Below are 12808 nucleotides of genomic sequence, written 5' to 3'. Positions count from 1 at the left end.
TGTTGCAGAAGTAATCAGAACTTGCAAAATATAACTTTCATACTTCAATACACTGTACAAAACACTATTAGAACATGAATACATGGGTGTGTGCACACATGTGCATGCGTGTGCGCGCTAGTGTTGCAGTATTGTAGTAGTGTCTGTTGATGGTAAGATGGAGTCAGTAATCTAATAACGGTAACACGGTTTCCAAGGTGATGTTCAAAACTACTTTAGGCCAGTAAAATGATGATTGCTGAGTGTGATAGTAGTGGAGTTCATTATAAACTTGCATGAATTAATATGTATACAAGATTGTAGAAAGATTTCATTATATTTTCTTCCCAACATGTTGTTCTTCATGTATCAATTGTTTCATTAACTTTTCTTTTTCCATTTTATTTAGGTGACTAATGTGATAGATGCTTGCTGTTTGTTTCTTGAGCGACAGTTAGATCCCAGCAATGCAATAGGCATTGCTAAATTTGCTGAGCAACATGGCTGTAAAGATTTATGCCAAAAGGCAAATCAGTTCATTGTACAACATTTCACCCAGGTAATAATGTACTCTGTGCTTTTTTATATTTTATATCATTATTATTTATATTTTTAACTTACACATCTTAGACAATAATAGCCACTCCTGCAAAATCCCAGAGAACTACTAGACCATATGCAGATACTTTTCCATAATTTACCTTATTATGTTATTTTGTATTTTGTCAGTGATGTAAACAGAGATATTTTGGAAGGTGATACATTAATATTTTGGCCCATTCAGTATCATGCATTGATGTATTGCAGTATACGAAAACAAAACTTTATTAATAGTGATAAAGTTTTGTAAATATTCCATTTTTTCATAATATTAAATCACTGAAAAACTGATATCATTGCATCATGGTGTTCAGTCTCAGAAATGTGTTAAAATATTATTTGCTAACCACTTGAAGATTTAAATTTATGAAATAAATAGTGAACATAAACGTAGTATTGTCATAATTAATTAGTCTCTTTGACATTCAAGCTCTTATAAACTAGTATCATCACATGAAACTTTTATATTATTTGTATTAGATGAAAGGGCAACAGAGCATTATTTCTGCCTACAGGCATGAGTTTCTTTAACAAAGATTCACTATGTTCACCATCTCTTGTCCAGTTTTCATTTTTTGGTTCCTTTTAAGATGTTTTAAATGCTGTAACTTAATGATAAAAGACAAACAGTGCACTTAAGTACAAGAACATTCATTTTGGGAGAATTAAGCACTACATTCTTCTCATTATGATGAAAACTGTAGGTAAATGTTAGTGATGACAGTTTACTTCTATCAATAAAAGCTATTTTAGTTTGTGAACTGTATTTATCTGAGTGAAGTTAGGTATTTGGAAAATAGTAATGAATGCCTGTCTATATATAAATTTAAAATGCCTATCCATATAAAACTCACCATGGCCCAGTGCAACAAGAAAGTACCAAATGTAGTATTTCAACAGGAACCAGCTTCTTACATCAGAGTCTCAAACATATTTAGTGTGCCATCCACACATCCTCTCCCCTTTGGAAAAAAATATGTATCCCCAAGTACAAAAGACAAAAGAACAGAACTATGTACAGACTAGCTTTTTTGCCTATGAGCTGTCTCATTTAGCCTGAAACTCCTTGGGAGAATGTAATATTCAAACTATTTTTCTCACAGTTAATGTGACTGGTGAGTTTTTAGTCCCTGACAATAGCATGCTTTCTCTGCTTGTCTCCGTGCCCGGGTTCCCGGGTTCGATTCCTGGCAGGGTCATGGATTTTCTCTGCCTCGTGATGACTGGGTGTTGTGTGATGTCCTTAGGTTAGTTAGGTTTAAGTAGTTCTAAGTTCTAGGGGACTGATGACCATAGATGTTAAGTCCCATAGTGCTCAGAGCCATTTGAACCATTTTCTGCTTGTCTCTCACTGAAGGTCACGCACTGATTTTGCAACATTGTTGTGTAATGCTGCCATAACTTACAAAAAAATATACGTGTTTTGGGCATATAGTTGTAACTTGTGAAAATGATTCACTTTCAACAGATACAGACATGAAGAATGATTTGCTAATGGAAGGTATTACTGGTACTGGTATTTTGTAGTTAATGTTTATAAATATTCTGGAAAAATGTAGGGTCATGTAGTCCTGAAGAAAATGCATTTTGACTGTGAGAAACTAGAGTTTCCTAAGAGTTGATTTATTTTTGTAATTAAAATGTGGTGTTGTAATAACCTTTTGATTGCAAAAGTGGCATTTTTGTTTGTGTATAGGTCTGCCAAGAGGAAGAATTTCTTCAGTTGTCAGCCATACAGTTGGTTGCACTGATCAAGAAAGATGAGCTTAATGTAACAGAAGAAAGAGAAGTGTACAATGCTGTTTTGAAATGGGTGAAATATGATGAAGAAAACAGGTTCCCAAAAATGGAACACATTCTTCATGCTGTAAGGTGCCAGTTTCTTACACCAAGCTTCTTACATGAGCAGATGAAGAACTGTGATGTTCTAAAGAAATTACCTGCTTGCAGAGAATATCTTGCACAAATTTTTAAGGTTAGTGAATGGATACAGTGTCAAAATTTTATAATTTTCTAAATTATTGTTGAAAAATGTGAAATACACTTCATCTATTTCTCACAGAATCATCTTATAAAGTTGTTTGCAGTAAATGTCCATCAATTATTACATTTTTCAAACACTCTCTACAAGAGACTGTGACAGTGCTATTGTTTTGTTTTTAATGTGGGTCAAGATGATGCAACTTCAGCATTGCTGCCCATTAGCTGAAACAAGATATAACAAAACCTTCATGACAATCAACAACTTTTTTTTTCAGGATCTAACTCTGCATAAACGGCCATGTGTGAAGGAACGAACACCAAATACTCCAAGAGTTATTTATATTGCTGGAGGCTATTTTCGAAATTCACTTGATGTAATGGAAGCATATAATGTGGATGATCGTACGTGGACAAAACTTGCTAGCTTAACTGTTCCACGATCTGGTTTGGGAGGCGCTTTTCTAAAGGTGTGTATAGTGCATTTTTCATATTCAGAAGAGGTAGTGAATAATCAGAGTCTAAAGAGGTTATTAAAACTCAAGTAAAACTGTGTGTTCCTTTTGTTCTTTACCAGAATCCCAACATGCATTTAGATGGAACTGTTCAAATGAATCAGCAATATTTGTTCTGTATGAAACAAATCATGCAATAGATAGTATTTGGTGTCATAGATGTATGTATTTCCTAATGGCTGGTCAAATGTCTATTTTATACCATACAACACTAGATTTACAGGAACTGTAAATAAATAAAAAAGTAAAAAATTCTGGCTGTCACCAAGAAAAAGAATTTCTAGAAAACTAATCATATTGTGCAGTCAAACAAGAAGAGTATCTAGGTCTCTATGTGTGCCTTTAGTATGAAAAATTCTGTGATACAGTATGCATTATTGTAGACTTAAGTGATCAGATGTAGTTATCAACATGCCTCAACTGGAAATTCTGGTGATTCCTATAAGAATATACATATGAATGATGTACCATATTTTTCACATACAACAGACTGGGTATAACAGAAATGATAAAATTTTATCTCCTTCCACTGTTTATACCATTGCTTGCTTCTCTGGATCTGTCAAAACAACATAGGAATAGCAGAAACTGAGAATAAAATAAAAACAAAATAAAAAACTAAACTGGAAACATAACTGTCACTAGCTTCAGACTTTGCCAATTTTGTTATGATAGTCCCAATTTCCAACTCTTTGTTCTCTATTCACATCTTGAGCAGCTTGGAATGAGGGGGCATGAGAGGAGCTATTGACATAAATCTGTATGTTATATGCTGACATTAAAATACACATTTTTTTTAAAAATCTTGATCCCAGTTGTTGAGGTTTCTTTCCAGCTTTATGGTCTGTATTATTTGATTGGGATTACATATAAATGTTTCCATAGTTGAAGGAAAGTACCTGCTAATTATCTAGGAAAAGTACTATTAGAAAATAGAAAACACATAACTTACTGTACTGGATAATAGTTCTTCTACTAATTACTATGTGACTCACATTTTTTTTACACTCTCATATCTTGCATAGGAAACTGTTTCTCACAATGAAATTCACGTTGTGTACATTGTCTGTGTTACAAATACTGTATATTTCTTGTATTTGTCTTTGTCTTTATTGAGACTTATTCATAAATAGCATCAAACATTGCTCTCCTAGATTGAATCAACATTTGTTTCCAGTTGTTTTGATTCTCTAAATAACCACCTGTGAAATCCCATTTTGCTCAAAGTTATAATAATTGTTTCTCTGCCCTGATATTTTGCCTGCATCCAACATAATAGATTTACCTATTGATTTCAGTTCTATTTACTACATTTCAGGTCCAAAATTTGAACTACCTGAGACAAGTGAGACAACAGATAATCTCCCTCTCCCCCCAACCCCCTTCTCCCCTACCCACCCTCCTACCACAGCCTCACACAACTTTACAAAACTATTTACTGTTCTTCTAAAATTACAACTTACACCTAGAAAATTAAAATAAGGCATATAATCATATACATCATTTTAACACACTTATTGTAATAACTGTTCATTATGTACAATAATTAAAAAATACTACTACCACTACTACTACTACCAAATGGAGACTTTTTTAAACCATTTTAACAAAGGTAACATAATGTCCTGTGGTGCAATCTCATATTCTGTCGTTCGTAACAGTTTTGGATGTTGCAACTATAGTACAATCCAAGATGCGATGAGCCTACCCATTGTATAATGTTGCAGTTCCTGAGGTTATTCATTCATAAATATGAGTCAATTGTCAATTATGCAAATTATGTATGTTTGTTCTCCTTTGTGCTATTGCTTTCTATAGGTGCCCCATGGGCCATTCATTGTTACTAGGAAGTAAGCTTTATAAGTCTTCACCACAAATAATGCTGCTTGTTCATAAATCATAATAGCAGAGAGACTTTAAGCAAAATTAGTTCCTATTTTGCATTGCTCTTCTGAAATGTAAAGTCTATAGTTATTTTCAAATGTAATCCAAAATATCACATTCTCTTATTGCAGGGAATGTTCTATGCTGTGGGAGGCCGCCACAACTCTCCAGACTCTAGATATGACTCAGACTGGGTGGACAGGTATAATCCTGCTAAAGATGTATGGAGACCTTGCAGCCCCATGTCTGTTCCGAGAAACCGTGTTGGTGTGGCTGTTATGGATGGTTATCTGTATGCAGTTGGAGGTTCAGCAGGCTCAGAGTATCACAACAGTGTTGAAAGGTAATTATATTTTACTTTACAGCAACATGCTATCAATTCCTTCCATGTTGTGGGTGTCCTACAGCTGTCACCACATCCCACATCTCTGTCATCAAACAACTTGATCGCCACATACTTCCTCATCCTCTTATATTCCTCTTCTCTCCACCACTTCTTGGATATCCCTTAGCCACCCTTTTCATGGACATACTTTTCTTTTTCTTTAACCATCCCAGCTGCCTTTCTTTTATCCTATCCATAATACTATGATGGATTTGCATTCTTTCTTTTATTTTCTCATTTATTGTCCAGTGAAGTCAGGAGATACTACATGCTCTTCTCAAGTGGTCCATTTCTAAAGCTTTTAATCTCTGTTTGTTTTTGTGAGTCCGCAATACACTTTTTCATAACTTGTTACTGGTTCCACTATGGATTTCTGTAATTACATTTTAACTTTCAAACTTATTTTTTGGAACAAAGTACAGGACTTAATTTTTAGGTAGTCACTCTTCCCTGCCTGTTCTATCATTGGATATCTGTCACATCTTCCATTATGTAATTACCCAGATGCTTAAACACATTACAAACTTTGATCTGATGTCTGTCAATGGCCAAGTTATTTCTCTCCTGGATATTCTGTCCTCACAAAATTAATTTTCAAACCCCACTTTTTATATTCTTCCAACAGTTTCCTAAGTGTGTAAGACATATCCTCTTAACTGTTTGCTTCGATGACCTGATCATTAGCATGAAAAAGTATGTGAAAGGCAAAGGTCTCAAGTTCGAGTCTCGGTCCGGCACACAGTTCCTCATTTTAATTTCTTTCCCCATACTTTTTGACTGATTTCTTTCCCTGTAATTGTCAAGTCCAGGCAAATGATCTGTCTCTAATTCTCTAATGATGTTGTTGTTGACTGAATGTGAAACTCAAATTTTCCTTCCTGAACTTTCTTGTAACAGTTGAATATAACTTGAAAGCTGGTTTATTTATGAGTGGTACAACATTTAGGCCACCGACTGAATAATATAGCAAATCATGTTCTGGAGAAAGCTGCTCTTGACTCTCAGCTAACAGGCAGGCTCTTAATTGCAATACAAGATAGTACACCTATATACTTGCAGAATTCTATTCACATGGATATTTAAAATTCTAACCATGGGGGCACAATTTGTTCAAGCTGGAGCCACCAGACTTGTGGTCCTCTCCTGGAAGGACACGTTCATGAGCATGATAAACTGCAGAATATGAATGGAGCCACCTTATTGTCACTGTGGCAGTCTTCAGTACAGGACTGGTTTGATGCAGTTCAGTGTCAGTCTATCATTTGCAAAACTCTTCATCTCTGCATAACTACTGCATCCTACGTCCATTAGAACCTACATACTGTAGCCAAACCTTGGTCTGCTTCTGAAATTTCAGTGCTGCCTCCCCCCCCCCCCCCCCCCCCCCCCCCCCCGCCCCCAACTTCCCTCCATTACCAAATTGATGGTACATTGGCACATTGATGTATCAGGATGTGTTTTTATCAACCAGTCCCTTCTTTTAGTCAAGTCCATGGCTATCTTAATTATTATAAAATTGTCCACACTAAAATTGGTGTATGTTGCATACTTTAATTCCTTGGTGTCATACACTTTGAGAAAACTTGGTTCAGACTGAAAGAATATATTTTGTCTGAAAGCTAACTGTCTGAACCCTATGTTCCATTCACTTTCACTGGGAATCTTAATTTAACATTACAGAACATGTACTGACTCACAAGACTGGTGGTTGAAAACAAGAACCGCAACGAGCACTCAATGAACATAAGGCAGAGCTATAATATCTATTTAGGGAACACATTGTTAACTACTGTTCAGAGAGGTGTCTGAAACATAAATTCTTGATCAGTTTCCACAATGGTTGAAGACTTTTGCTGTCAGACTGCAGGTTTCCAAACTCAAACCCACACTTTGCTGAAGGAAGGCTTTAGATCAAGTTAACTGAGTTTTATTATGCAATGGAATAGCAGATAATAGTTTTTGTTTCTAAGTGTTTTAGATCTTATCAGTTTTTTTATTATGATTATAAACATTTCAAGTACAGAGTATGTTCATGTAAAGGCTTATTGACTTGACCCAGCCATTCAAATTTGGGTTTCCCATGGTTTTTCCGAATCGTTCCTGTTGTTGTTATTTTAGTTTATTTTTGCTTGTTAGATACAGGTATCTACACATCCATAGTTGTTGTAGGAACAGATAATATCTACTTGAAGAGGAAATTCATCCTGTTGCACAGGCACCAAATTCTTTCGTCAACAATTTTCTGGATATTTACATTTACAAACATACTCTGCAGGTTATCATATGGAGCATAGCTGTGGATACCTTACATCACTGTTAATTATTGCCTTTCCTGTTCCCCTTGCAAATGGAGAGAGGAGAAAATGACTATGCTTCTACATCTACACAAGCACTGATTTCTCATGTGTTCACAGTCCTTACGTGAGGTATATGCTGGTGACAGTAGAATCGTTCTGCACTCTGTCACAAGTGCTAGTTCTCAGAAGTCTCTCAACTGTGTTTTGTGAAAAGAACATAGTCTTCCCTCCAGCAAGTCCCATTTGCGATCTCTGAGCAGTCTAATAATATTCATGTGTTGATTGAATCTAGTGGTAACAAATCTAGCAACATGTCTTTGATTTGCTTCGATGTCTTCCTTTAATCTGCCTTTGTGTGATCCCAAACACTAAAGCAGTACTCAAGAATGAGTCGCATAACTATTTGGTATGTGTTTGTTCTCCTTTCTTATAATTATTTCAGTAGACCAAAGTGGACCATTCATCTTCCATGGCCATAGGTGCCCTTTTCATATGCCAGTTATCTTTCACGTGACTTGCAAATTACTCAGTTTCTGATTTCTGTTTTGTTTATATTATATGCAAAAGTGAATTTTATGAAATTGCAGTTCCTGTTTTTTGCTCCTACCTGATCAGCTGCAATCAGTTGTCTAATTAATTAACAGTGATTGATGCAATCTGAATACAGCGTATGTTTTTATCTTCTGGTAAACCTTCCGGGATGTAAGGTCATGGTCCATGAAACTCTTCAGCTCTTAACGTTTCATCCAGAGCTGCGCTGGACATCTTCAGAGGGGTGTTTCTCCTCCGGTGAGTCTTGCCGAGGAGAAACACCCCTCTGAAGATGTCCAGCACAGCTCTGGACGAAACGTTAGGAGATGAAGAGTTTCATGGACCACGACCTTACATCCCGGAAGGCTTACCAGAAGATATGTCATCCGGTCGTGAAAGCTTTCATACTATGAGCAGCATATGTAGTTCACATTTCAAAACATGAACAAGAGTCTAATTAAATTCCTATGGTGTATCCTTTCCCAATAATCTGCACCTTAATATCAAGTTATTGTTTTTGTTTCATTTTCACCTTGTTACCATTAATTTCTGTGTAGCTGATATTATAATATATTCTGTGGCACTGTGTTACTGACAACTGAACAAAAGCTGTTTAAGTAATGATGATCACAAGATGAGGTGCAGTGGTTAAGACACTAGACTTCTTCTTGGACCTGGGTTTCAAATGCCAACTTGTCACTCTGGTTTAAAATTGCATTTGTTTCATTACAATACTAGGATACTGATGGCCTCAGAATATTATGGGCAACATATTGAAAATTATATATACTTACAGTGATGCAGCATTGTACAATAATCATTGTTTGTTGGTGATGTGAACCATGCTTTTTACCTAACACCTTCTAACATGAATAACTTGATTAATATATGCATTTCATTTTAGCCTACATTGTTAGGTGTGTGTTTGTTTCTAAAATTCCGTATGTGTCTGTGTAATGTAAATTGAATTCTACTCACCAAGTGGTGGCAGAACATGTACATGAAAGGAGGTTATAATTAGGTAAGCTTTCAGAGCCACTGTCTCCTTCTTCAGTCAGACGAGTTGAAGGGGAAGGAAGAGAGGTGAAGGAAAAGGACTGGAGAGGTCTAGGAAAAGGGGCAGATTTTGGGAAAGTCACCCAGAACTGCAGGTCGGGAGAGACTTACCACATGGGATGAGAAGGAAAGACTGATTGTTGGGGACTGCATCGGACAAGATTTGAAAACCTGAGAGCTTACAGGTGGAAGATAGGGTAATATGCAAGACAGAGTACTGCTTAAAAATTGTGCCGGAGTTAATAAGAGTGAAGAGCTAAGTGCATTGTACATAACATGGGTAGGAGGGGGGGGAGGGGCAGTGAAAAAAGTACAGGTAAGACAGTGAAAGATGTAGAAAACTAAAACGGAGTGAAGCAAAGAGTAGTTACTGTAAAGAAATGCTGATATGGAAGAAACTGACATAAATTAAGGTGAGGCGGGTGGCAAGAGCAAAGGACATGTAGTGCTGGTTCCCACCTGTGGAATTCTGAGAAACTGGTGTCTGGGGGAAAGGATTCAGATGGCACATGTGGTGAAACAGGTATCAAGCTCATGACTGTCATGTTGTAGAGCATGTGAAATGGTACATGTCATATGCCAGCTGTTATGTAAACATTGTTCAGCCTTTTACATCAGTACAACATCAATTAGGATGAATGGGCACAGGCAGAAAATGTACGCTGACAACATGCAATATCCTCTTGCAGAGCATGTCCTACAACATGAAAATCACGACCTTGGTACCTGTTTCATCACATTTGCTGTCTGGACTATTCCCCCCACACTCCAGTTTCTCAGAACTCCACAGGTGGGGTCCGCAGCTCGTGGTCCAGTGGCTAGCGTTGCTACCTCTGGATCACGGGGTCCCGGGTTCGATTCCTGACCTGGTTGGGGATTTTCTCTGCCTGGAGACTGGGTCTTTGTGTTGTCCTCATCATTCCATCATCATTTTGTGGAAGTGGCTAGATTGGACTGTGCACAGATTAGGAATTTGTACGGGTGCTGATAACCGTGCAGTTGAGTGCCCCACAAACCAGACATCATCATCATCATCATCATCCACAGGTGGGAACTAGCACTACAACATGTCCTTGGTTCTCACCACCCACCTGGCCTTAATTTACATTAATTTCTTCCACCTCAGCATTTCTTCACAACAACTACTCTTTTCTTCACTCTGTTTTAGTTTTCTACATCTTTCATTGTTTTATGTGTCTGTTTTTTACTGCCCCCTGCCACCTCTGTTATGTACAATGCACTTAGCTTTTCACTCTTATTAACTCCTGCATGATGTTTAAGTAGTAATCTCTGTCTTTCATATTATCCTGTCTTGCACCTTTAAGCCCTCAGGTTTTCAAATCTCGACCCATGCAATCCCAAACAATCAGTCATTCCTTCTCATCCCATGTGGCAAGTCTCCCCTGACCCACTGTTCTGGGTAACTTTCCCAAAATCTAACCCTTTTCCTCAATATCTCCAATCCTTTTCCTTCACCCAACTTCCTTCCCCTTCAACCTTTCTGCCTGAAGATCAAGTCACTGCTCCGAAAGCTTACCTAGTTATAACCTTATTTTATGTGTGTGTTCTGCCACTGCTTGTTGAGTAGAATTTTTAAGCATCCAATTAAATTATTTTGTCAAAAATTGATTGTTTTTGTTGTTAAATTGAATTCTTTTTTTTTAGGTTTGACCCTGATGAAGACACATGGACAAATGTGAAGCCAATGCATGTGAAACGATTAGGAGTTGCTGTAGCTGTTGTCAACAGGTTACTCTATGCTATAGGAGGTTATGATGGCAAAGCCAGGCAGAGTAGTGTTGAATGTTATCATCCAGAGAATGATGAATGGACTATGGTGGCACCTCTTAATGTCAGTCGCAGTGGTGCAGGTATGACATTATTAATAAAAGTCTTGTGGCATTCAGCATAGAATTCTTATCTTTGTGAGTATGTATGTGTGCATTCATGTAATATATGGCAGTAAATGCTAACAAGTAATTGGTTTTGAGTCCATCTTTGTAGCTGAGTGGTCATCATGGCTTGCTGCAATATTGGGTTCCCTGGGTTTGATTCCCGGTACTGGCAGGGATTTTTTCCGTGGTAGGACTGGTATGGGGTACACTCAGTCTCCTGATGTGAACTGAGGAGCTACTCAACAGATCAGTAGTGGTTAACAGGTAATGTCTGGGAGAGCAATGTGTTGACAACATGCCCCTCCATAGCACAACCAATGATTCCATTGGCAGAGGATGACACAGTGGTTGATCAGGGAAGATTGGCTCATCTAGGACCAGAAGACAGAACTTTACCTTCACCTAACTGATTTTGAAGGTGTTTTTTCTTCTAATAAAATGCCAAAGTAAAATAATATGTAAGAAATGAAGATTAATTTTGTATGATACCCAAATAAAAGTTCGTTATGAGATCCAAGTTCTCCCAACACATACAATGTTCAAATAACTTAAAAGAATGCAGCTGGGTGTCATCATCAACAATCACTGATATTTCGACGGGTGATCACCCTGTCATTTTCAAGGCAAAGGTGTAGCATGTAAGCCCTGTACAACGGAATTTAAAACCTTGATTTGCAGAGCAATTTGGGAATGATGAAATGCTGAAAAACACACACACACACACACACACACACACACACACACACACACACACACTAGAAATGCAAGCACCACCACACAACTGAATTTGACTAATGCCAGACCTTATCAACAGTGAAAATTACTAAACAATATTTCAGGTACCATTAACTCTGTCCCTCTGTTTTTTCATAAAGAAGAGAGAGCAGGATTCCACACAGAATTTAAGCAAAAATCTCCATCTCTATTTATAAGGTTACTTGATAATTTAATTTCAGCTGCTTCCATAATAAGACTATCCCAAAAGCTGGAAACGCATGCCAGAATCTCTGCATTGTTATGTTCCACAGGATGACTGCTGCCAAAACAATGTTCTACAATAGCCAATTTTCTTGACTACTGTAAGCATGTTGTGATGCTTATGCTCAGTACACTAGCCCTCCATGGTCCTAATAGTCTGATCAATATATGACATTCCACACTTGCAAGGAATACAATAGACATCTGCTTTATGCAAACCAAGCTCATCCTTAACAGAACCTAAAATAGCTTTAATCTTGGATGGAAGAGTGAAAACACATTTCACATCATATTTCCACAAAATACAGTCAATTTTGTTGGAAACACTTCTTGTGTAAGACAGAAAGGCAGGAGACCATGATGCCAACTTGGTATTACCATCACTCACACGGTGCATGATCAGTCAGCAGCACAATGGACAACTGGTCTGTCTTTCACAATACCCATTCTGATGAAAGGTGTCCACAACAGGGGCTAGCTCCGCCAGCAAAGTCTCAGAGTCTGAAACTGCATGGACCCTGTGAGCCAATATACAAAGTACCCCTTCATGCTGAGCCTGATGGTGACAAATAGCAGCTCATAGATACAACACTGGACTCGCATTCGGAAGGACGACGGTTCAATCCCACGTCCGGCCATCCTGATTTAGGTTTTCCGTGATTTCCCTATATCACTTCAGGCAAATGCCGGGATGGTTCCTTTGAAAGG

At 37.5% G+C, this 12808-nt stretch overlaps 1 protein-coding gene across 1 annotated transcript in view; it reads left to right on the top strand.

Annotated features, from left to right (window-relative positions):
• The window catches only part of LOC124555469 (kelch-like ECH-associated protein 1B), a 119283-nt gene that overhangs the window by 94926 nt on the left and 11549 nt on the right, over positions 1 to 12808 (top strand). The window contains exons 4-8 of the mRNA XM_047129392.1: positions 389 to 538; positions 2276 to 2554; positions 2838 to 3029; positions 5090 to 5301; positions 10893 to 11098. Coding sequence (XP_046985348.1) covers positions 389 to 538; positions 2276 to 2554; positions 2838 to 3029; positions 5090 to 5301; positions 10893 to 11098 — 1039 coding nt within the window. The remainder of the gene's footprint in view (positions 1 to 388; positions 539 to 2275; positions 2555 to 2837; positions 3030 to 5089; positions 5302 to 10892; positions 11099 to 12808) is intronic.

Source organism: Schistocerca americana, chromosome X, assembly GCF_021461395.2.
Source record: "Schistocerca americana isolate TAMUIC-IGC-003095 chromosome X, iqSchAmer2.1, whole genome shotgun sequence".
Taxonomy (NCBI): domain Eukaryota; kingdom Metazoa; phylum Arthropoda; class Insecta; order Orthoptera; family Acrididae; genus Schistocerca; species Schistocerca americana.
This window is presented reverse-complemented; position numbering and strand designations above follow the sequence as displayed.